At 47.0% G+C, this 24,192-nt stretch overlaps 1 protein-coding gene and 1 long non-coding RNA gene across 5 annotated transcripts in view; one reads left to right on the forward strand and one right to left on the reverse strand.

Annotated features, from left to right (window-relative positions):
• Positions 1-16,023, forward strand: part of LOC135915765 (uncharacterized) — a 43,681-nt gene extending 27,658 nt beyond the window's left edge. For 3 of the 4 annotated variants that reach the window (XR_011511584.1, XR_011511585.1, XR_011511587.1), the window contains 2 exons: positions 13,255-13,471; positions 15,746-16,023. This is a non-coding gene — a long non-coding RNA (uncharacterized lncRNA). The remainder of the gene's footprint in view (positions 1-13,254; positions 13,472-15,745) is intronic. The other variant, XR_011511586.1, reaches the window with a different exon arrangement.
• Positions 1-24,192, reverse strand: part of mEFG1 (mitochondrial translation elongation factor G 1) — a 197,332-nt gene that overhangs the window by 15,045 nt on the left and 158,095 nt on the right. The window contains exons 16-18 of the mRNA XM_070532582.1: positions 22,718-22,793; positions 16,052-16,120; positions 13,334-13,494 (exon numbers count right to left, since the gene is read on the reverse strand). Of these exons, the coding sequence (XP_070388683.1) occupies positions 13,334-13,494; positions 16,052-16,120; positions 22,718-22,793 (306 nt within the window). The remainder of the gene's footprint in view (positions 1-13,333; positions 13,495-16,051; positions 16,121-22,717; positions 22,794-24,192) is intronic.

Below are 24,192 nucleotides of genomic sequence, written 5' to 3' on the forward strand. Positions count from 1 at the left end.
ATTAAACTCCTTCGCGACGTAGACTTGGGTCCAGCTTGATGATGACGGCCTTCTTGTGCAGCGTCATGGTCGAATATTCTCCACGCTTCTTCGACACATTTGGTGAAGGCGGGTGAAGAGCAGGGGCCATGGCATCTAAAACATGTCGGTGTTGCGCTGAATGAACGGCCACAACAGAGTGAAATAACGATGATATGTTGTACAGCGGCTAGTGATGGCAGGCGATGATTTCTATTGCACTGGACTGGATAAAAGCCGACAGATCACTGCTGGACCAAAACGTGCACGACACCACCTACGACACCGAGGCAAAATTGATGATGATGGTGGTTATTGTGAGCATCACCTGGTGTTCATAGGTGGTGCCCAAAGCTGGCCGCGCATGACGGTTTCTGGCACTAAAAATCGCTCCCGCCGCAGGCCACAGGCAAAAGCAGGGCCTTTAAGATCGGCGTTTCTTACAAAATATGCCACTGTTGCCACGTGGATTTGGACGCCTCCCATACTTGCTAATCAAATTACTATACCGATCCAACTCACTTCACTTCCAGTCCGAAGCTAGTCAGGCGGCTCAAGATTCAAAATGGCGTCCTCCCTGACTCATAGCACTGGTCTGTCGCGGCAAATTTTGTCCGGAAAATCGAACTTCTGGCTTTATGTTGTGCGAGAAATCGGTCTGAAAATGGATTAACTCTATGGGAACCCCGATGGTGCATTTATGGAGTTGGGAATATCCGTCAAGTCCAAACTTTTCGAGTCCAGAAAATCAGTTGGCAACTGTATTAGGGGGTGTTCAACTATAGAAACTTCCAGAAAAGAATTGAGTATCCACTATTTCTAATTTTTGAACTGTGAAATATCAAGGCTGTGTGGTGTCAGTATGGCAAAAAAGGTGTATTTGCAGTATTTCATAGATATGTGAATGCCATTCACAACTCGATGTAAGGTACATTAAGAAACTTGTAAATTAGATAGAACTCAAATGTAACTGTATCTCGTGCGCCATGACACTGACAGTAAAAAAACAAAAGTCACCATTAGCATATAGTTTTGAACTGCTGTGTTTGTTGAATGCGCTACACCACCATCTGTCATACTTAATCGAGACAACAAATTCGTAGGCTGCATAATGTGAGGTATGCCTATTTAAACGAACACGAAAGGCCAATAAGAAGTCGAGCTAAAGTGATATATTAGTGTGTGAGAATCTCTACGGCATCAATATTATCGCGAAGAGAGCCCTAATAATAGAGAAATTGAGGTAAATGCAAGACATGGTTAGAGATTTCCCCGGGACATTCAAGCACTTGCCTGATCACGAAAGCATTCCTCAGTTAAAATTTTGTCTCTAGTACTCAACCATTCATTGCAAAAAACATCTTTGTATTGTATTATAAGATGAAATAAAATGCTACTTGTCAAGTTCTATTTCATATTTTGGAAAGAAGAACTCATTGAATTCACCCTTCACGACCACGCGGGCGGTCGAAAGGTTTTATTTTCGCTTGACTCCGCGCCGTCCACGCTTTTGCGTTTCACTAGTGTTTCATTACCGTGCAGTGCTGCGATGGTTTTGCTGGCTTGCGAAACTCGCCCAAACTGCAAGCAGCAGAGAATTCAACTTCCATATGATGTCGCGGGATGTCCGAACGGTCTACGCCACTTGACCAAAAAGGCAGTTGCAGCGGTGAATCCATCACTCTGTCTTGGCTTGGTAGCGCCAAGCAAAGTTTGACCCACCGATGGCAGCAACGGGTGGTGATGGCATATGCAATGTCACTACTCCCCCTGTTGTGTGCCGGGACATTTGAATTTCGAAAACAGCATTCAGACCCTTCAGATGCAATTTTCTCGTAAACTAAGTCTTTCCTTGGCGTGAAACAAGCGTTGCAAGGTTTCTGGAATGGCACTTAAACAGTCCACATCAACTTACTATTTGCCTTTATTTGTCCCTTTAATGACCAGAAATGGTTTTGCCAAAGTGATCTCCTCCGCACAATTTGCTCAGCAACTATTTTGCATGTGTTGCAACAGTGGCATCCTGCAGCAGAATGACTGCATCAGGTTTATGCAAAATAAACGCAAGCAGGATGCCTCCAACGGGCCTAAAAGAGTCTCCTTCTAATTTTGTTAATAAGTTGACATTCTGCCGTGCTGATATGAGGCATGGAAACAACAATAAATTACATACATGCGCTTTTGCACCACTGCGAATATGGAACCGTGCAATCTGTGTTATCGTGCAGGATTGGTACGTTGCATGGTGTCTACTAAATTACTTAATAGATATTGCCTGAATTTTCCAGGTTTTCCCTGATAATTCCAATAAAAATTCCCTGAATTTTAAAGAAGAATGTTTGAGAGTCGAACAGAGGCACAATTCCTATAGACGATTCCACTCACAAAACAGTTTATTGCAGCACCAAAGCGAGATTATGAGCACATTTATTCACTTTAAAGCGTCAATTTCTTCCTGGAGAAGAGAAGCCTCATTCTGTGCTTCAGTGATGAGCCTTTGCTTCTTTTGTTGAAGTTCCTTGATGCGGGTGGCTGCCCTTTTCCTGTTTTGTTCAGCCTCAGATGCAGCCAGCCTGTCTTGCTTCTTTTTCTTGAGCTCCTCCTTCCACCGAATACTTGCGCCACACATCATTTCCACCATACTGTCTGTAATGTCAACATTGGCTACACCACCTGCTGCTGAAACTCCATCATACGCTATTCTCTGCGCAATGAGAGATTCTTCGTTCAGGTTCTCTATGAGACGTTCTTTATTTACAGAAAAACCTCTTTCGACAGCAGCATTGCCATGGGACATGGTGAGGATGATCTTGACAAAGATAAGCAACTCCTTATGGTTCCGTGAGCACAGCTCAAACCACAAGGTGTCCAGTCTCTGTGCCGTCCTATCAAAGTTCTTCAGAAGTAGCTGTGCAGAGCTTAGCGAACAGACTTGCACATAGGATCGGTGTGCCCGTTTTGCTTCTAAGCCGGTCAGCCACCGGTGCTGTGTGAGTATTTCTAGCGCAATCGCTAGTCGTCTTTTGCCAACCTCCACTGACAAGGCGCAGGCTGGATCCAAGCAACTCACTCCTGTTGTTAGCCTGTATTTTAGAGGCGACCTCTGCATAATCTTCTGCGAGTACACCTTCAACAAGAAAATGCATTCCTTCTTGAATGTAAGCAGTGCAAGTTGAGATGGTTTTGCAGCTTTTCGAAGTTCGCTCTTCGCAGCAAAACCAACATCAAAAGCGTTGACAAAAACGATGTTCTCGGGCTCCTCCAAATCTATTTTAAGTAACTTGAATGACGTGTCAGCAGCGCGCAAAATTTCTTGCTTAATGATCCCTCACAACAGTGATCATAGGACAGCCTCCAATGCTGCGGCAAGGAAGGGGACCCATTGGTTCGTCCGTTTGAAATTAGGTCAGGAATGGCTTCCATTCCTCATCAACTGATAGCATGAAAGCCAGTTTTGCCAGCAGCATCGTGTCAGCTACTAGCGTCTCGACTGCGGTGTAGCTGGTGCACTTTGGCTTGCTCGTGTCTTTAGCTGAACACTCCACATATTTTATTAAGTGTGGCAGTACTTGAAAAGCTCTTGAAATCACCATACTGTTTTCAAGCCATCGAACCGCACAGAATTTGAGCGGAAACGATGTGCTTGCTGTGATGCGAATGTAATCAGCATGGCGCGCTAGAACACACTTGAAAAGGCTTTTTTAGAAGAAGCTTTTTCGGAAGAAGCTTTTTTCGGAAAAATGGCGCGATGCCATGACAGATAGTATATCCTACTTTGTCTTTTCCTAATTGCATTTTCTTGGCAATTTCACAAGACTGGAACAACAACGGGAAGAGCGCCGCCGAAGATGCCACGGAACAGAGGGATGCATGAGTCATTACAGCATTCATGCACCATACGATCTCAGCTTTCGAAATATCTTTCTTCAATAGAAAACCACGTACCATGATCTGTGCAGGCGCTGATGTAGCAGGAGGCAATGATGAGGGGTCTGCTCTCTTTGCCTGTTTGTCGACGGTCATCGCGGTTGACAGGGCCGCACTGCTTGGCTTGAAGAACGAGAATACACGTATCTGGGAGTCACTTTCCAGCGCCTTCATGGTGTTCTTATGCTTTACACTTGCAGCGTGGCTAGACACTGCGGTTTTTCCTATGTTGCTCAAGCGAAACGTCTTGCAGCACACTGCAAATTGTGCACTATATACATTGTTGGGCACAGGCTTAATCCAGCTCGCGAAGTCAGATACGTTGGCGTTGGTCCAGTCAGCATTGAACGAGCACTTCGTCGACTGTGACATAGCCGATTTCGAGTATCTTCAAAAACAGCCTCACCGCAAAACAAAACTATCAAAACGCCGCTGCCACAAACAAAGCACAACATACACAAGTGCACCCACGAGCACGTCACATATTACCGCAGAATGTAGAGATGGCGATAATCATCCGATAATGATGATGACAGTTGCCTCTTAGACCGCTTGCTGCTGGTTGGTTACTGGCACCACTTAGTGGCAATTAAACTGCGGAAAGCTACGATGCATGGAGTCGGGGATCTACGGCTCTATCTCGGAGGCCGTGTGTAACAGCGCCGTTGTTGCACACTGCCTCCGAGATCTTCGCGGTATTCGTGCCAGTTTAGTAGTTGTGTGCAGCAACGGTGCTAATGCATGCGGCCTCCGAGATTGAGCCGTAGATCGTATTCATCGCTCTGTCGATCTCACCGGCCACATTCCCTGATTTGGCCACGTTTTTTGTAATTTCCCTGACATTCCCTGAGTTTTCCAGACATGTCGAGAATCCCTGATAATTCCCGGTTCTCCCGGTTGTTAGACACCCTGACGTTGACTTGACGACTGCAATCCAACCAAACCAAGCCGCTGGCCAAAATGAGCACACCCCTAACGCCGCTGAGGGACTTTTCAGACATAGAGAGGACTGCACATGGATCTGTACTCTGCTATTGTGGCCACCAGTTTAGCCCAGGTGACTGATCTTACACTCGAGTGTGAACATAAAAACGAGCAAGCCTCTGACAGACTTTTCGGACACAGACGGGACTGCGCATGGATCCATACTTACTGTGGCTGCGACTTTAGTCCTAGTGTCTGATCTTACACTTGAGTATGAACATAAAAACGAGCAAGCCACTGACAGACTTTTTGGACACAGAGGGGACTGCGCATCGATTCGTACTTACTGTGGCTGCCACTTTAGTCCGAGTGTCTGATCTTACACTCGAGTGTGAACATAAAAACGAGCAAGCCTCTGACAGACTTTTCGGACATAGAGGGGACTGCGCATGGATCTATACTTGCTATGGCTGCCACTTTAGACCGAGTGTCTGACCTTACACTTGAGTATGAACATAAAAACGAGCAAGCCACTGATGACACACTTTTCGGACACAGAGGGGACTGCGCATGGATTCGTACTTACTATGGCTGCCACTTTAGTCCGAGTGTCTGATCCTGCACTCGAGTGTGAACATAAAAACGAGCAAGCCACTGACAGACTTTTCGGACACAGAGGGGACTGCGCATGGATTCGTACTTACTATGGCTGCCAGTTTAGTCCGAGTGTCTGATCTTACACTTGAATACAAACATAAAAATGAGCAAGCCGCTGATAGACTTTTTGAGCACAAAGGGGACCGCACATAGATCCATACTTACTATGGCTGCCAGTTTAGTATGAGTGTCTGATCTCACACTCAAGTGTGAAAATAAAAATGAACAAACTGCTGACAGACCCTTCGGACACAAAGGGGACCTACCTGCATGTGGACCTATACTCCACAACTACGACTGCCAGTCTAGCCTGTGCATCTCATCTCCCGTTCGATCGCTTATAAGGTCAACAATTCTGAACATATTGGCGGCAAGCTTCTTGCGAAAGCCTGTCACTAGCCACTCTGTTGGCTGCACTACAAAGGAGCGCCGCTTCATTGGGAGTCTGCAAACAAAGTTGCCGTTTCGTGCCAGTTAACATGGTGGTAACACTGTTCATGATCGCCATGTTTGCGGCATTGCATGTGCAGTTCATGCCCAAAATACCATGTGGCATCCGAAACATCATACACTCATTCTGGGAGTAGTTGGTGGTGCTGCAGGGAAGTCAGAATAATCGTGCCGGTTCAAAGTACGAGGGATCGGAAAAAATTGGTCGGCGACAGTTTGTGAGATTTTTGCTAGCAGAAGGTATATTTTGAAGAATGTGCAAACAAAGATATGTTTTGCTATAACTGATACCATGTTGAATCCTGCCTTTCAATTTCATTATAGCAGGAGAACTCTCCACTGAAATAAAGCATGGCTCGACATAATTTTATATTAACTTTGTTATATCCTGTTCGTTACATTGTGGTTTGACTAATATGAAAATTAGACTCCAAATGAAAACCTGGCATCATCGATAATGCCACGTGCCTTTCGGGCTTTGCATCTGTGCCGGTGGCGTCCGAAAGATGGATGTTAACGCGTGTGAGCACTCGCACAAACCTACCGCGATAGCGTCGTATCTACGATGGGCCCATCGTAGATACGACGCTATCGCGGTATCAAGTCTTCTATCAAGTCTTCCGGACTTACGCTGAAGCCTGAAAAATGTTGCTTCGTCTATGCACAGCTGAAATTCCTGGGCCACGTTGTGAACTCTGCAGGCGTCTTACCAGACCCAGAGAAGAAAGCTGCCGTGCGACACTTCCCACAGCCCCGTGAAAAGAGAGGCGTCAGAAGGTTTCTCGGACTTTGCGCCTACTACAGACGTTTCGTCAAAGACTTCTCGCGTATCGCAGAGCCTCTGACACGCCTGACAAAAGAGGACGTCCCGTTTGTATGGCATGCACCACAAGAGGAAGCGTTTCGAGAGCTCCAGCGCCGTCTCCAATCGCCACCCATTTTGACGCACTTCGACGACAAGGCGGAAACTGAAATCCACACCGACGCCAGCAGTTACGGCCTCGGCACCGTTCTTGTTCAGAGACAGAACGGACGAGAACACGTCATTGCCTATGCCAGTCGTTCTTTATCGAAGGCCGAGTCAAACTATTCCACAACGGAAAAAGAATGTCTGGCAATAGTGTGGGCAACATCAAAATTTCGCCCATATGTATACGGCCGACCTTTTACTGTCGTTACCGATCACCATGCGTTATGCTGGTTAGCAAACCTGAAGGACCCGTCCAGACGCCTCGCAAGATGGAGTTTGCGGCTGCAGGAGTTCGATATCTCCGTAGTCTACAAGAACGGAAGAAAGCATTCAGACGCAGACTGTCTGTCCCGAGCCCCCGTCGAGCAACCACCACCGTGTACAGACGACTACTCTACTTTTCTTGGCGTGGTTACCGCCTCCGATTTTGCCACGCAACAGCAGACCGACCCTGAACTTAGTGGCCTCATTGAGTACCTTGAAGGACGAAGTGACAGGGTGCCACAAATCTTCAAGCGCAGTGTGTCAGCGTTCTGCTTGAGAAATGGTGTCCTAACCAAAAAGAACTTCGATCCTACGAAGAAGGCCTACCTTCTTGTTGTACCATCGTCGCTACGTCCAGAAATTTTGCTGGCGTCTCATGACGAAGCAACATCTGGACACCTTGGCTCTGCACGAACACTCGCGCGGATTCGAGAAAGCTATTACTGGCCGCGTATTGCCGAAGAAGTCAAGCACTACGTCCGTACGTGCAGAGAGTGTCAACGCCGCAAGACTCCCCCAACGAAACCTGCCGGATTCCTGCAACCGATCAAACCCTCGAGAAAACCGTTCCAGCAAGTTGGATTGGACTTTCTTGGGCCTTTTCCGACATCCACCGCTGGGAACAAATGGATTATAGTTGCGACGGATTACTTGACGCACTACGCAGAAACGTGCGCCCTCTCAAGAGCCACTGCTGAAGAAGCCGCCAGATTTTTTATTTTTCATATCGTCCTGCGTCACGGCGCGCCAGAGGCCATTATCACTGACAGGGGCGCAGCATTCTGTAGTGACCTGATGCAGGCCATACTGCTCACCGCAGAACTATCGCATACCATCCGCAAAGTAATGGTCTCACAGAACGGCTAAATAAAACCCTGGCGGACATGATGTCGATGTACGTTGACATAGAACATAAAACGTGGGACGAAGTACTCCCTTATGTAACCTTCGCATATAATACCGCCATTCAGGAGACAACTGGGTTGACACCGTTCGCTCTTGTTTACGGCCGGGAAGTGACTACAACACTCGACGCCATGCTCCCTCATGTGAATGAAGGTGACCCACATCCTGACGTGGCGACATTTCAGCAGCGCGCCGAAGAGGCCCGGCAGCTCGCTCGAGTACGAACAGTAAGACAGCAAGCAATTGACGCCCGGCACTACAACCTTCGACACCGCCATCAAGAATACACGCCCGGAGACCAAGTTTGGGTATGGGCACCAGTTTGCTGACGAGGCCTCAGCGAGAAGCTTCTTCGACATTATTTCGGCCCATACAAGATTGTCCGCCGTGTGGGTGCATTGAACTATGAGGTCATTCCTGATGGGCTGACGAACTCTCAGTGACGGCACGCACGGCCTGAAATTGTTCATGTTGTGCGCATGAAGCCGTATTACGCACGTTAGAAAACTTCTAGCGTAGTTCCTTTTTTTTTCTTTACTTTGTGTTCACCACGAACTCTAGTGCTGTGTACTTACTTACCTAAGTGCTTATTTTCAACATCGAGACGATGCTTTTTTTTGGAGGGGAGCAATGCCACGTGCCTTTCGGGCTTTGCATCTGTGCCGATGGCGTCCGAATGACGGATGTTAACGCGTGTGAGCACTCGCACAAACCTACCGCGATAGCGTCGTATCTACGATGGGCCCATCGTATCAGGCAGGGCAACTCGCGCTATCTCCCGCGATAGTTCTACGCACGTTACTTCACAGCCTTTAAATACTGCCCGCAGATAGGGGATGTTCGTTCTTTGTCGATTGCTGTCCATGCTTGCACATGTTGCTGCTATTAGGCTAGTTGCTTTTGGTTATGTGGGGCACAAGTTCGCCTCAATAAATGGTTGTCTTGCTGTGCGCTCGTCTTCTGTAATTACTGGTGTGTAGCACCACTCGTGACAACTGGTGGAGGTGCTGGGTATCGATCCCAGTACCTCTCGCACAGTAGCAAGTCACAGTCAGTAGAAAGAGGGATCGTCCGCCTGGTCGAAGGAACAGCCAATATACTGATAACGAATTTCTGCTCGGAATACCTTCATCTCGCTAAAGGAACCACGGTGGCACTCTTCGAGACCATTCCCGACATAGGCAACGTCCTCACGCTCGAAAACGAACTCGCACCTCGACCTCCTGACATTTCATTCGAGATAAACCCTGACCTACCGCAAGCGAGACAAGAACGGCTGCAGAAACTGCTTCATACCTACCAGGATTGCTTCGCTACATCGTCCAAGATTCGCCAGACGACGCTTACAAAGCATCGGATAATAACAGATGAATGTACACGGCCTATTCACCAGTCGCCGTACCGCGTGTCCATGAAAGAACGGGAAGCAATCAGGAAACAGATAAAAGAAATGCTGCACGATGACGTCATCGAACCCTCTCAAAGTCCCTGGGCTTCCCCCGTCGTGCTCGTGAAAAAAAGAGACAACACCCTAAGATTCTGTGTCGATTACCGCCGACTCAACAAGGTCACGAGAAAGGACGTCTTCACCATTCTTTTGATAGACTTGATTTTGTTGCGGTATTGCACGTGCGTCGGGGTGCGGTGCTGCGGCTTTGCCGGTATTTGCTACTGACGGATCGCTTGGTTTCGTCGCTGGCATGAAGATTATATTGTCGCGTCGTTGACACATTTTGTTCGGGCGGCGCAGGCGTAGTTTCATCCCTACAATGTTGCGGCGGGGGAGGGTTTTCAGCAGTGCGACTGGCCGCAACCGTGCCTCCACCGGTTGCCGTCCTCAGTTTCCCAAGCCAGGGCTGGGGGACCTTCCCCGCACTGCTTCCGCGTAGCTAGGATGAGGAGAAGTAGAGCGGCGGGATGAGGGTGACGGCGATCTGTAGCGGCTTGTTGACGAATTCTGCCTTTTTAGGTAGTGTTCGATCTCAAGTGGCCTTCGGCCAGGTTGCGGACGTGGAGCCCCGATAGGGAACCCACGGATGCCGAGGTTCCTGTAGAAGCAGCGACGGTATACATGGCCAGGCTCGCCGCAGTGGAAGCATAAAGGACGCTGGTTGGGAGTCCTCCAGACGTCGGACTTTCTTGGGGATGCCTGTTCGACTCTAGGCGGGCGGTCATTTGGTCGTGAGCGTTGCAACGGCGAGTACGCCGATCTGGTCGGCCGCACTTGGCTTTGCACCGCGGCGGCATAAGACATAACTTGAGGTGGTCGAGGGGTATATTCCGGTGCTTGGTGCGGCTGAACTAGTGGCCCTGTTCCCAGTGCCTGCTGGACTTCTTGCCTGATAACGTCGCTGAGCGCTGCAACTTGAAGACTGGAGCTAGGGAACATTTTACGAAGTTCCTCTTGTACTACAGCCTTGATTGTGTCGTGAAGGTTGCTCATGCTCATGGTGTCGAATTCCGTGGGAGACGCACCACAGACCAGAGCAGGGCGTCCGTACTGTCTTCTCCGCACGTCGAGTGTTTTTTCCATGGCTGCGGCTTCACTTAAAAATTCAGCGACTGTTTTTGGTGGGTTCCGCATAAGTCCAGCGAAAAGCTCTTCTTTCACTCCTCTGATAAGAAAACCAAGCTTCTTTTCTTCCGGCATTTCTGGGTCTGCCCGACTAAAAAGATTCTTCATTTCTTCCAAGAAGACGGCCACGCTTTCGTTGGGCAGCTGGAGACGTGTTTGAAGTTGTCGCTCTGCTCTTTCTTTGTGAAGGACACTTGTAAATGTAACAAGAAGGCTTCGCTTGAAGTCTTCCCATGTCCTGAGCTGCGACTCTTGGTTGGTGAACCACGTACGTGCAGACTCCTCCAGCGCGAAGTAAACGTGCTGCAGCTTCGCGTCGTCGTCCCACTTGTTGTAGCTCGCCACGCGCTCGAACTGTTCGAGCCAGTCTTCAGGATCATCGCAGGGATTTCCACGGAATGTTGGTGGCTCCCGTGGCTGCTGCAACACGATGGCTGTAGGAGTGATGGGCTCGCTCATCTTGACTGTCGTGGCCTGTTTTGCAGGGCGTGTTTCCTCTGGTAGGAAGCCGTACTCAGGGGAGAGCCCAAGATTCCGGCGACTTCTTCGTGGGTCGTCTTCTTCTGGCTGATGCAGACTGGTGTCACGAGTGCCTGAACGAGCGCTGGACATACCCAGCACCTCCACCAGTTGTCACGAGTGGTGCTACACACCAGTAATTACAGAAGACGAGCGCACAGCAAGACAACCATTTATTGAGGCGAACTTGTGCCCCACATAACCAAAAGCAACTAGCCCAATAGCAGCAACATGTGCAAGCATGGACAGCAATCGACAAAGAACGAACATCCCCTATCTGCGGGCAGTATTTAAAGGCTGTGAAGTAGCGTGCGTAGAACTATCGCGGGAGATAGCGCGAGTTGCCCTGCCTGATACGATGGGCCCATCGTAGATACGACGCTATCGCGGTAGGTTTGTGCGAGTGCTCACACGCGTTAACATTCGTCATTCGGACGCCACCGGCACAGATGCAAAGCCCGAAAGGCACGTGGCAATATTATGATTATATTATGACCCAGAACAAGACTGTTTGGCATCGTTTTGTGATAAGGCTATGGTAACGTTGCTCATAAAAAAATAAAGCAAGAGTATTTCTTGAATTTCTCTTGGCTGCGCTCGCGCGCCACAGCTGCAGCGATCGCAGGAACCAAGCAAGCCAGTGTATCGTGATGTCCCAATGCGCCCCTCTCCTGGTTGCCAAAACCAGAACTAATTCACAGAAATAAACGCTATTATAGTAAATTGTCTGAGGTAAAGTATTATACTAAAGAACTTGTAATGCTTTCCGGTATTTTTTTTTCTACTGTTCAGATTACCTGAATTGCTACGTAAGGAAAAAAAGAAAATAGGTTGAAGATGTTATGCCCACTCATAAAATAACAGTGCCAGAGGTAAATAATGCTGAAGTGTGCCTACTGCCTACAAAATATTGTGCTTCTTTTAATAAATATTTTGATTTCCAACAATCCACTTAACTCATTATGGATGAGTGTTGGCACAAGCAAAATAGATTTTTCATGCCAAGTTTAGGTGCTGAGTACAGAGTTTTTGACTAAATGTCTTCAGCCAACGCTTGAATGACAGTCAGCAAGCGTCATTTGACGGTTTAGAGCAAGAACCCAGAACGAGAAAGAAGTTTGGCACGCAATTCACTTTCTTCCAAGAGCACGTTCACAGAGACAGCAGAGATAGACTGATGCCAGATCTCCAGCGGCAGTTATATCACACATAACATACAGCACATGCAATATACACCTATCATTTACATATGATGAGAGCTGTCTGTACAAGTTCCAGACGAAGCCCTTGGTGGGTTGAGGTAAAGCCCGCTCCCAGTCTTCTGCCTGACAATGCCCCCACCCCCTATTGCTGAAGAAGTTTCAGCAAAATATGTATTATATTTGTTGATTATACTTATTCTCGGTGTAGTTTGCACATTTAGACTGAAAACACACATTTTTGAGGTATTTATATTGTGGGGGTTCCACTCTGCGTGCGGCTAGGGTAGAAGCAGAGCTCCGGATCTAGCCCCACGCAGTCGCTTCGTGGTACTCCCAACCCGTAGCGCGGGAATCGCGGCTACGCCGGGTTCGGACAAATAAGGCAACCAGCGGTGTCAACGGTAACAACGTTTATTGCTACTAGCAATATCGAACACTCGCAGAGGGATGTCCTCTCTGTAATAGTAATAAATAGGCTGGCCTCGTTGCCCGGGATAGTCAGGCAACGTGGTCACTCACGGGTTGCAGCAGGTACTCCAGTCCGGCAGGTTAGGGGTCCGGCCTCAGAGAGCGAGAGTCTCTCCCGGTCGCGCTGTTTTGTTCCTTTTTACCTGGGCGAGGGGAATGTCCTCCTCGCCCGTAAGCTACCCGCCCGCGAGTGGGGGTGGAAGGGCGCGCGCGCGTCGCGAGAGCGATGGAGAATCGGGAGAGGGCACAGTGCGCCTCTCCCCGGTCTATGCCGGCGCTCGACGTGACGGCGCGGGGGAAGATGGGCGCGTGTGTTCCCCACAATATACCTTATCCTTAAAGGGTTAATTTGAACATATTTTATGGCCCAAAAGGCTTCAAATTATATCCAGGTTTCACCGTGTCTCTACCGTCCTGTACTGGTGAAGTAAACCCAAAAAAGGTGCGACTTGCCTCGACCATGATGGTGAACCATCCTTCACTGGCATCCGTTGAGACAACCACCCCCTGGCGCTTGCTCAGCGAGCTGAGTACCGCGCCCTGGAATTCGTCGGGCGCCGTCACCTCCACCATCATGATTGGCTCCAGCAGGTACCAGCTACCGTATTGATATGCTGCGCACACATGCAAGCCACGCACACCAGCACTACAGCTGCTCATCTGGCACAACGCAACACAAAAGATGCAGTAGCTGTCATGCCAACACATCTCCAATGAGCATAACCACCTTTGACACAAATTCCTTAGAAAGTAATCAATGTGTAGAGCAGATGTTCTGTGATCTTGAATAGAACAGAGTGTAAAGTTTTTTTTAGGCCTCCAAAGTAAAGAACGCACTAAAGCACAACCTGATACAGCACACACTCATCACAGCTAAGGTGTGGTGTGATGAAAATGACAAATGCACATACAATCAAGCCTGGGGATAACAGAAGCTTAAGATACTGAAGTTTTCGCCCCAATGAAATATTTTCGTATACCCAGCGGAAGCTCATAGGATTGAATACATTTTGCATCTCCTGACAATGAAACGTTACTAAACTGCAATCCTGCATTATTGAAACTTACCAGAACATTCCACCGCACAATACCTACCTATGTAATACTAAGAGTACAAAAAGTGCTAAGATGCATTTTTTCACCGCTTAAATTATGTAAAATACCATCACAGCATGCTAGCGAGGCCCCAGCATTTTTGTTGACAAAAACAAGAAAGCACCGAAACCGACTGCTGGTACTTGAAATATGTCATGGCCGCATCAGTATGGACTACCTAACAGGCATTGTGTGTGGATTCAACATTGCCATAAGTAGATATGCCTAATGGGGCCATATTTTAAGTCGATCGCTTTCAGGGTTAGAATAACTTTCCTCACGAGTTTTCACCGTCGGACGTGCTGGCATATTGGGGGTGAGTCACCATCTGTCGGAAGTACTGCCCTTGCGTAGTATGAGGGATAACGCGGTGCGCGCTCCTCATAGGTTTGACTTACAGCGCTCGATAAAAACACCACACGGCAGCCCTCCTGGATATTTTTGTAAGCACTCTCAAAACGAGGGAAGTCTTTTACTGTCAAAATAATAATCTTGGGCAAACTCAAAGCACAGAATTGTTAACAGATGCAATCTCTTTACCGAATATGTACAGTGATTGCCACTGCGCGCAGGCGCCGCGATTGAGTCTCCCGAACAACCTTCTTCCGTGAAAGGTAGGCAAACGCTGAGAGCAAACTATGTGAAATATGTTCTTATAGTGGGCTGTCTGTATAACCGAATAGAGCATAACAGAATGAAGCCTCAATGCAACAATCGCATGGGTTCGCAGCGACCGATTGCACGTCTGCATGCATGTCCACGCATAATGTTTTGTTTTCGCTGCGAGCGCGTTTTCTCACCATGCCGCGAGCATTAGGCCACAGAATGTGAGCATTTGACAGCACACTAGCAACCATTGTTGCGCGAACGCTATCAGAACTGTTAAAAATAATTTTGTTAGAGACTTCGACACCTATGGCGACTGTGATGTGCCGTCGTGAAGATTCAATCTTTTTTTGTCGTCTAAATTCTTGGACATTTCAATATTATTTCTCAAGCTGCATCGCACTGTATGTTTATCAGTTTTCTGAGCGGGTGATTTCCGACTGCTTCTTTTTCGTAATCCAGCACATTAATTCATAACAGAAACATGACCATGTGCCAAGCCTTTTTTTAATGTGCTTCTTACCGCTCCCTCTACATTCCAGTGAACTTGCCAGAATTGAGCATCAAGTTCATAGTCCAAATAAAGCGTTATGACATTAACCGGCCGGTGGGCACGGGCAAGCGTTTATTGCTACTCACTAAACATAGCAGTCCTGATGCTGTAGCAGAAATCTTCATTGCGTCTGTGCTTGCTGCATACCCGAGTTGTAGCAATCAGAACCGCAGTGCAGGTGGGACCTTTAAACTTTCGTTTTCAGTTCGCTTCGGTGCTTCCAAAGCACCCGACGCAGCCGCTATGTCCATGTGATCCCTCATCTAACATGACGCCAACGGTGGTGCCAACTTTTCCAGTGGTGGAGCTCGCCCCCAATACAGGCGAAAGCAGGCACTGGGGGAACACTGTTGCTCGTAGATGCCAACAAGTTCGCTGCCGAGTTGCATGAAACCTCTCAAAAGAGATTGTATTCCGGAAAATTATGGGCGATGCGCGGTGTGCACCTTGTGATGTTGGCAATGCGGTTTTACAGCTTCGAGCAAACTCGCCAATGTTGACTAATGCAATTTTGACATTAAAGTTTCCTTTTGCAGTGCATCTCCTGCCCGTGCTCTCTCATTTTATAACTAAATTCTCACGAAAGCAATTTTTTTCTCTTTCCCTCGCAGATACCTGTAAGCTGCTCATTATTCGCACTATTCACTGCCTGTGCCCTTTTGTCAAATGCGTATGAGTTGCACAACTTGAAGAACGATTCCAGCCCTTCTCAACATGACTTTGCTGCTGGTGTTCCCATATTTTTTTACTGCAATTGTAAAGCTCTAATATGTTGCTTGCCCATGTCCATGGCCCTTTAATTGAAACTTGGAAATAATTTCAACCAAATAATGTGCCCTTCATTAAAGAAAACATGGTTCAAACTCACAGCAGTTTCTGAGTGTTGTTTGACAATTCCTGTCAAGCAAATGACTCACCTTGTTTAATGGCACCCTGAGCTGCCAGGAAGAAGGAAATGTCATTTGAGTCCACCATGTGGTTGTCACCTGCACATGTCACGGCACACGACAATAGTATTAAACTGCCAGGCTTGAATGTCCAAAGCTTGGCTGGAGTGCAGCTGCCAGCTATGGTATTAGTCTGGGTTAGGGTTACTAAACATCCTGAATTTAGCGGGACACCCAACTTCTAAGCAAATTTTGAGTAAACACTCACCTGAAGGTTAAAGGGATCGAGAACCGTCAAGAATGTGCCTTGGAATTATAGTGCCGATGGGAAGATTGTACCTCACAATGATAGGAACAAACATAATTTTATGCCTTAAACAAGGAATTATATTTTTAAATCAGCACTGAAACTCGCGTAAGCATGATGGGGGCAACATACTGTGGAAAACTATGTCATCAGGCCTTGAAAACTGCGTCAATTTATAAATAAATGTACAAGCCTCAGGTGGTTTCAAATGCTATATCTATAATGTCACAAAAATGTTTATTTCCTATCATTGCAAATTATCTCTATTTATCTGTGTGTTTCTAATCTGCAAATAGTTTTATAGAAAAGTGGTGCTGTCTGCGTGCAAGAAAGCCGAGCCAATAATTGATGGAGCAGCGCCGTCTCGCAAGCTTCCCAAAAGTACAACACCAGCCACTGTACTGGCCAGTATTGCCGCCGACTCCACCACAACGTCGTCTGCACACCAGCTGACAGCGAGTTTTTGGGATGACCACACTAGCGGTGCGCTGTGCACCACCGCATGCTTCAGTCGACCAGGTCCATTTGCCCAATGGTATGGTACATAAGTAGCAATGGTTGCCTCTGAGGGATAGCTCTGAGTAAGATAAACAGATCTCAAAGGCTATAGCCAGCAGAAAATTTTGAAAAAAAAAATGACATCTCTACCGTAACAAAAAATTGTTGCGGCTGTTTTTAGCTTCAATCTGTGCGTATGATATAACAGCTACTCTGCCACCTGATGTGCATGTGTTTCGAATTGCTCAGTTTCTGTTGCCATCAATATCAGCTATCACTGTTGTTGGCCATTGTACAGTTAAACCTCGATATAATTAAATTTCGTTGTACTGAAATTCCACCTTTTATGCAAAGTAGTCACTGATCAGGGTGCCTACCAAGTTGACATTTCCAAATTCCCAGAGTTTTCCAGGTTTTTCCCGAGTGCCATTGCGAAATTCCCTGAGTGATGCAGAACTATGTTTTATGTCAAGGCAGGCTGAAACCATATCGCCCGATGCTGTCACTCTCTAGAAAGCACATGAAAAAATAAAAAGAAAACGACTTAATCCAATTTGAATACTAAGAAGTAGTGTTTATGTTATTCAAAATGAGAATAGAAAGGAGGGGTTAGTAAAATGCACAGCAAATAAAATGTCCACGAAAAAAATTGCAAATCGAGCTAGACATTCATTCTTAAGTACGAATAAAAAGGAGAAGCATACAGAAGCAAATATTTCGAATGTGAGCTATTTCTATCAACTGATAGCAAACTCAGTGGTATGAGGCCCAAACTTTGTCACAATTGACATTCGCTTTCAACAGCTCGTAAATCAACCTAAACCATCCCGACTTCCTCTCAGCCCGTGAACAATGCCTCACTGTGTTTCACTGCATTAAAGAGTTTATTTTGGTTTGGATGAAGGACACCTGCATCTCGGCATCAGCCTACATTTTGTTTTTTGACCTCAAGCTTCTTCAAAACAGTGGCGGCACGCTTCCTTTCCTGTTCATTCCTCAATGCGTAGGTCATTTCTGTTCTCGTCCTACATCTACCACTCGTTCGCCCCACGGAACATTTCAAGCATCTTCTTGGTCAGTTGCACAGTCCACGTCCAATTTTTTTTAACACCCTAGGGGCCATGAAAACGTCCGAAAAATCGGCCAGTTGGAAAAAATAGATGCATGTAATTTACTGCCCTTAAGGGCTCAAACCGCCATGGGCACATTCGAAAACGCTCTGAACACCTGTCGGTACACGTATTAGGCATATCGGTGCTCATACTGTGACAGGAGATATCGGGCGCACACGTGTATAATTAAACAATTTATACTGTGTCCCGTAGCAATAGCCCCTTTCGACGTTTGTTATGCTTCACTGCAATAATTTTAAGTATGCTTCACCAAGTAACATTTCCGTACAGAGGCGAAGCTGACTTTTAGGAACGAGCATTCTGCAACGCACTGTCCTTTCCAAGCTTCTAAGCCAATCATGCGGACCACAAAGGCGGAGTCGGTGCCATTGCTGACAGCAGCGAATTCTTTCAATGAAAAACGAGGCACCCATAGCAAACGTCGAAGGAGCTAGGTCTAGCGTTGCCACAGTGTTGGCGACGGCTGCCAGCGGATCTGCGTGCGAAAGCGCCGATTTGAGGTGGCGAGGTAATGAAAATGGCAGCAGTGGTGGCTTTGATAAGTGCCGTTTCGGACCTGTGGCCACGGCTAAAAGTCCGGAAAACGGATGGCGAAAAATTCTTGCGTCCGAAATTTCAGACTTTCTGATACATTGATTTTATGGGTACGTGGTGCTGCTGAAAAGCCGTCCAAATTATCGGGCATCTGGAAAGTCGGTCGTAGACTTACACTGGCAACTCCCTCGGCCGACGACAGGGCATCAAAGATGATTCATTACGATTGCTGTCTGTTACTCGAGCAAGAATTACCGCTACTTTCGACCCTTTCAATAAAATTACAGCTAATTTTCCCTGATGTAGGCACAAATTCCCTGAGTTTTCCTTGAGTTTTTCCAGACTACTCAAAATTCCTGAGAATTCCCGGTTTTCCCGGTTAGTAGACACCCTGCTGATAGATTTTTTTACACGGAAAGGGGCCGAGATATTTTCCAAATTATCGGGAAATCGAACTGAGCAAATTTGAATAAGAAAAGAATTCATTTTGATAAATTTGGGAGTCGGCGACGAAATATACGGTTTCATGCCACGTACGTCGACAATATTGTCACGTAGTAGTGACGGCAGCAAAACTGTGATTAACGAAACTAGCATTTTATTGGGCGAACTCATGCCCTCAAAAGCAGGCTACACTCAAAGAACAACGATAGCAGCGAACACACTCGGCGATCGTTGAAAATCCCATCAGCGAGTCAAGCGCGTCGGCTTCTAGAGTAAAGTTCTAGAGTAATTGGTGGGACTCACATGTCTTCCAGAAAGTTCTGCACCATTCGCGTCCACGATGAAATCATATTACACAAGGTTCAGTGACAACAGACAGCGGATAGGACCATCGATAACTTTCGCGAAACTTCCGATACATGCAAGCGCGTCCTGTGCCGTGCGCTAACATTTTGTTCGACGGTGAAACGTGGTCACCCGATAAAGATAAACAAGTACATGTGTCAATATCTTCACATCGGCGGCGCAAATTAGGCAAAGCCAGACATGCTTTTGCGTGCACTCCGCCCCTGCAGCTGATAGCATCGCCTGCACTGGAATGATGCTATCAGAGAAAGTGCCGGAAGCAGGGAGCGATTGCTTTGTCTGCCTCTTGCTCAAACGGGTCACAAAAACTTGAGATTATGCCACCTCCAATACTAAACAAGCGGGAAGACAGCTTACATGGTGCCATGCTGTCTCGCCACGTCCACTCTTTGCACATGCGGCAGATTACCCCTAAAGCAGGATGCGCGGCTGCATATGCGCTTAGACGCACATAAAGTCTCGCGCAGCTACGGTCGAGATGCCTGCCAACTTATCCCTTATTTCAACCCCCTACCGTGCGCTTGATCGCATTACCGTGAGCTCGCTTCCCTCCCTTTTTTTCCCTTTGCTCGCACGGGAAGGTGTCGCTCGTGAAGTCATCTTTCTTCCCTCAGCCTCGCACATTTTCACTCGCACCTAAAGCATGTGGAGTGACAATTTTGACCACTACATACATTCACAGCAAAATCAATTTTCTGGCACCAACAATAGGTATGTCGCCAGACTGTGATCATATTATACGTTTTCTGGCCACTAGATCTCGCGTAAACAAGAAAATGCACGAGGCGCGCACAATCGAGAACAGCCTGTTTCATGTGAAAACGAAAGCGTGCACAGTGTCTCGTTTCGGCACCTACAAATCTCTGCCCGCGTTGTCACATGCCACATTCACAGCTATCGCCACCGAACCTATTGTGATAAGCATCTTCAGCTATCTAACAGCGTGTGGTGCGTAGTGCCATTGGTAATGTATTGGAAGCTTTTAGTAGGTGATAATCCAAATGCGCCGATGTTCCCTGCTGCAGGAGGCACGATGTGGGCATCAAGTTTCACTTCGATGGCATCCGGCATCGCTCACCAGTTCGATTTTGTTTCGGTTTCCCGTTGCCCTCTTAAAACACCCTGCAATAGGAAAACCAACGCATCTCAGTACGCTGCAGCACTATCAGCTCGATGTGCGTTGGCGTCTCGTGCCACAACGATCCACGTGACGCTTTGCATTACATAGATGTCAACAATCATTGAGGCTGTCAAATTGTTTCAGTTACTTCAGATTGTACGTTTTGCCTGTTAGTACGTTCTTTTCTCACAGTTTCTTCCAAAGCATATGAACATGGTTCTACTGTACGTGGTGTTCTATGGACAAGCGGTCATGAAAAGTTAACTACTTTGTTATATCGAGAATTTCGTTATATTGAGGTTTATTTATATAGAAAGTAAGAGAGACTTCGCAGATCGAAAAATTACGTTTTAAAATTTCTGTAGACTTCCTGGATAAACTGTTTCGGGTACAAATGTTTCAGATATAGGCTTTCTAGAGAGTCAATAAAAGGGGAATACTTGAAAATCTGTTGTGGGTCCCTTTAACTGTAGTTTTGGTGAGCATATGGTTATACATAGTCGGTGATTTCTTTCTTATTCAAACACTAGGTGGCAACAGACATTTTTAAAATGGCACCTGGCAGAAGTAATGAGTGTATCGCCCGGCCATCTTTCAGTAAAAAAGGCAGTTCTTTGTCAGTCATCTTTTGACGATTGTGGTTACAATGTTCACCCGGTGTCGTCACTAAACAAGGCCCCTTGTTTCTGTTTGTTTAATTTAAAAGACAGGCAATGGGCGATATGTAGGCAAAGTTCAACGTGGGTAGGTTTATTGTAGCTATTGCAATAAATTATGCATGTGCTCTGCAGCATTACGAGCGTATTTTACAAGTGGCCCAAAATTTAGACAGCTGCTCTGACATAACTACAAATGCCCCCAAGGTCATGTAGAAAAGACTCTGCCAAACTAGTGCGCGAAGTGAAATGTGTGTGGATTAAATATGACCCTTTCAAAGATTCCTTAAACATGTGCTCGAAAGCATTATGTGAACTTTTACAGTGGAGCTGTTAGAACCTCACTGGGTTTCTCTTGATGTTCGCAGCTTCGGGCTGTGAACAGGCTTTGCAGCTAGCAGAGAGAGCTGAGAGTGAAAGCAGAGTATAAAAATAGCATCATGCAGCATAGCAACGCAGCGAGGGTGGGTGGAGCCTAGCGAGGGAAAAGCAGTGGCGTGCACGCGAGCGAGGGACGCGGCCCCTATGCGTGCCCTCTCCTGTGGAGCGCAAGGCAGGGTGGTCAGGCGAGGGAGGAGGGGTGTTCTTCTCCGGCGGCTACTAGAGTGCCTCGATGTCCTCCTCGCCCACTGCTTCGTACAGAGTAAAGACAACTGCAGTGTCTACTACGGCGTCGGCCACGCGAATCATGGACGCCGTAGTAGATGCCTTTGGTGGAAGCCATAGGGACGCGTTACCGGCGCTCGTGTGTCTTATGTGCAGTTGGGCACTACTTTCCTTGGCCTTGCCCCAGCTCCACTGGTTTCTGGTGCTTGCGATAACAGAGCCATGCATAATTTTTTTAGGCTATGTTTCCCGCTGTCTTGAAGGAACTCCACCCTAACACAAAGTTTACATATGGTGAAAATAAACGGCACGTTAAGGGTTGTGTGTAGGCAAAAGTGAAAGTTTTTTGGTCCACCACATCCTTTGCAATAAACTGTTTAGTCAAGTGCTCCAGAGATATGACATCTACAAGCAGGGCAAATTTTTGCAATTATTTTAACAATCCCTATTGGGTTCAAAATCGTATATTTGCATACCCTTAATATATATGCACCAATTTGTGAACAAAATGCTATAGCCTATCTTATTTTTTGTAAAGATAAACAAGTTACTTCCCCCCGCCCCACCCCCTTTGCTTGCTCTTGCCCCCTCTAAAATCAATGTCTGGGATCGCCACTACGCCCTACGCTATGGCGGGTGTGACTGCCCTCGGTGGCTCACGTCGGCCATTTGGTCTGCTCGATGGAGAAGCACCAGTCAGGGTCTTTCCTCTGACTATGAATAAAGGTATTTCTCTGTTCCTATCGTTCTTTTGTTGTGCATCTGTGCTGTACAATGCTATGCTTTACTAGGCTTATGTGAGACTACTGGCACAAGACTATTTGAATAAAACTACCTCGAAGAACACGCCTGTTATGTCCATTCTTATGCCTGTGTCCTTCTTCACCTTGTTTATTCCTCATCATGCAACTTTACCAACTCACCTAACATGCCATTCTCTCTCTCTCCATTTTAAAAAAATTATTCGTTCTTTCCACCAACTGCTCTGCAGTGCTGGTTTTTGTTTTCGCGTATGCGTGTACTCTTACTCACCGTCAACGAGCCGGAATCGTACGCCAGCAATCTTGTGACCAGTCAGGCACCCTTTCTCGCACATTGCTCGGAAACCCTGCAACAGTCAAACGGTTGAGCACATTCATGCCTACATCCTGGATCGGCGAGGCTGTCCCTAGACATGCCCCATCATTAGAACATTCCACACTCACTGAAGAAGGCATTTGCTCAGCCAGAACGGAATGCACAGAACCTTGCCACATTTATTTGCCCGGAGGATGGACAACAGTGTTTGATGAATCAGGGGATTGTACCTAAAGTACCATGTGACAGAGGGCGGGACCGTGGATCACGTACTGCGCCAGTTAGTCAATTTGAAGATGTTGGCTAGTGTGTACTACAATACTAACATTTATGCACTTCTGCCATATTCCCACAGTGTACTTACTATTCTCTGTAAACCACTCAAACGCAGCTAACACCTGTGTCACACGGGCAGATTTGGAAGGTCTTCCAGTCGACGGCCTTCGAAACACCACAACTCTATCGACTCGAAGGAGTTGTCGCGCTGCTACACGGCACTTTTGAAAGGCCGTTGAGTGGTTCAGGCATTTCTGGAAAAATTGTGTGGCGCTGCGGATCTTTAGTTTCGTTTTCATGTCACGAAAAGCTAAAAACATTAAAACCACTTAAAAGCACTAATTTCTTTTATGTTTGTTTATACATAAAAAAACATTGTTTATACATTGTCATACATACCGTAAAAACCAGACAATAGGTCGGACCGGAATATAGGTCGATCCCCCAACTAAAGAATTCTCAAAATGAAAAAAAAAAAAAATTTTTTTCAATGGCAAAAGTACCGAAAGACATGACACCTTTACCGTGAATCAAATGCGACTCAGGGGGTTGCACAATGGTGACAGTATTTAAATGTTGCTCGCATGTGCACCTGGCCAAGTTTTTAGTGGTATCGCGCGACCATCGACCCGCGTGCTTGTCAGCACCTTATTAACGGCGCTGAGCAGCGAAACAAACGAGATACGCGCATGTGTACACACGCCCTTACTTTCGCTATTTCGCCGCCATATCCAGCTTTCCTGGCCACGTACCAACTAGCGCCCCAAGCGGCCCCGGCACGAAGCTAGCGCGTTTTCAATGGAACAAGCGGGTTTTTCGCGAATAACAAAAGCTGCAGGTCGATTATCAAAAAACGCAGGTGACAGACGTGTTCTGGAAGACAATCCACACGAGCCAAATGCAGTGATCACTCTATGGCACGTAAGAATTTTGTTCCCACAGCGGTTAAAGATTTAGCAATGGAAGCCTATGGAAACGACGAAAATTTGTACTCCATTTTCGAGGCAAGAACCGTGGCTGTGATTACACTACGGCTTCTATTGTAATACGCAGTGCAGCGTATGTAGTCCGGAGACTCAGCTTTCGATTGATGCCTAGCTCGACTCTCCACACATGGCGTAACACTGTTCCCAAAAGCGTTTTTTGTAACACTG

The sequence above is a fragment of the Dermacentor albipictus genome, chromosome 1 (genome assembly GCF_038994185.2).
Source record: "Dermacentor albipictus isolate Rhodes 1998 colony chromosome 1, USDA_Dalb.pri_finalv2, whole genome shotgun sequence".
Lineage (NCBI taxonomy): Eukaryota > Metazoa > Arthropoda > Arachnida > Ixodida > Ixodidae > Dermacentor > Dermacentor albipictus.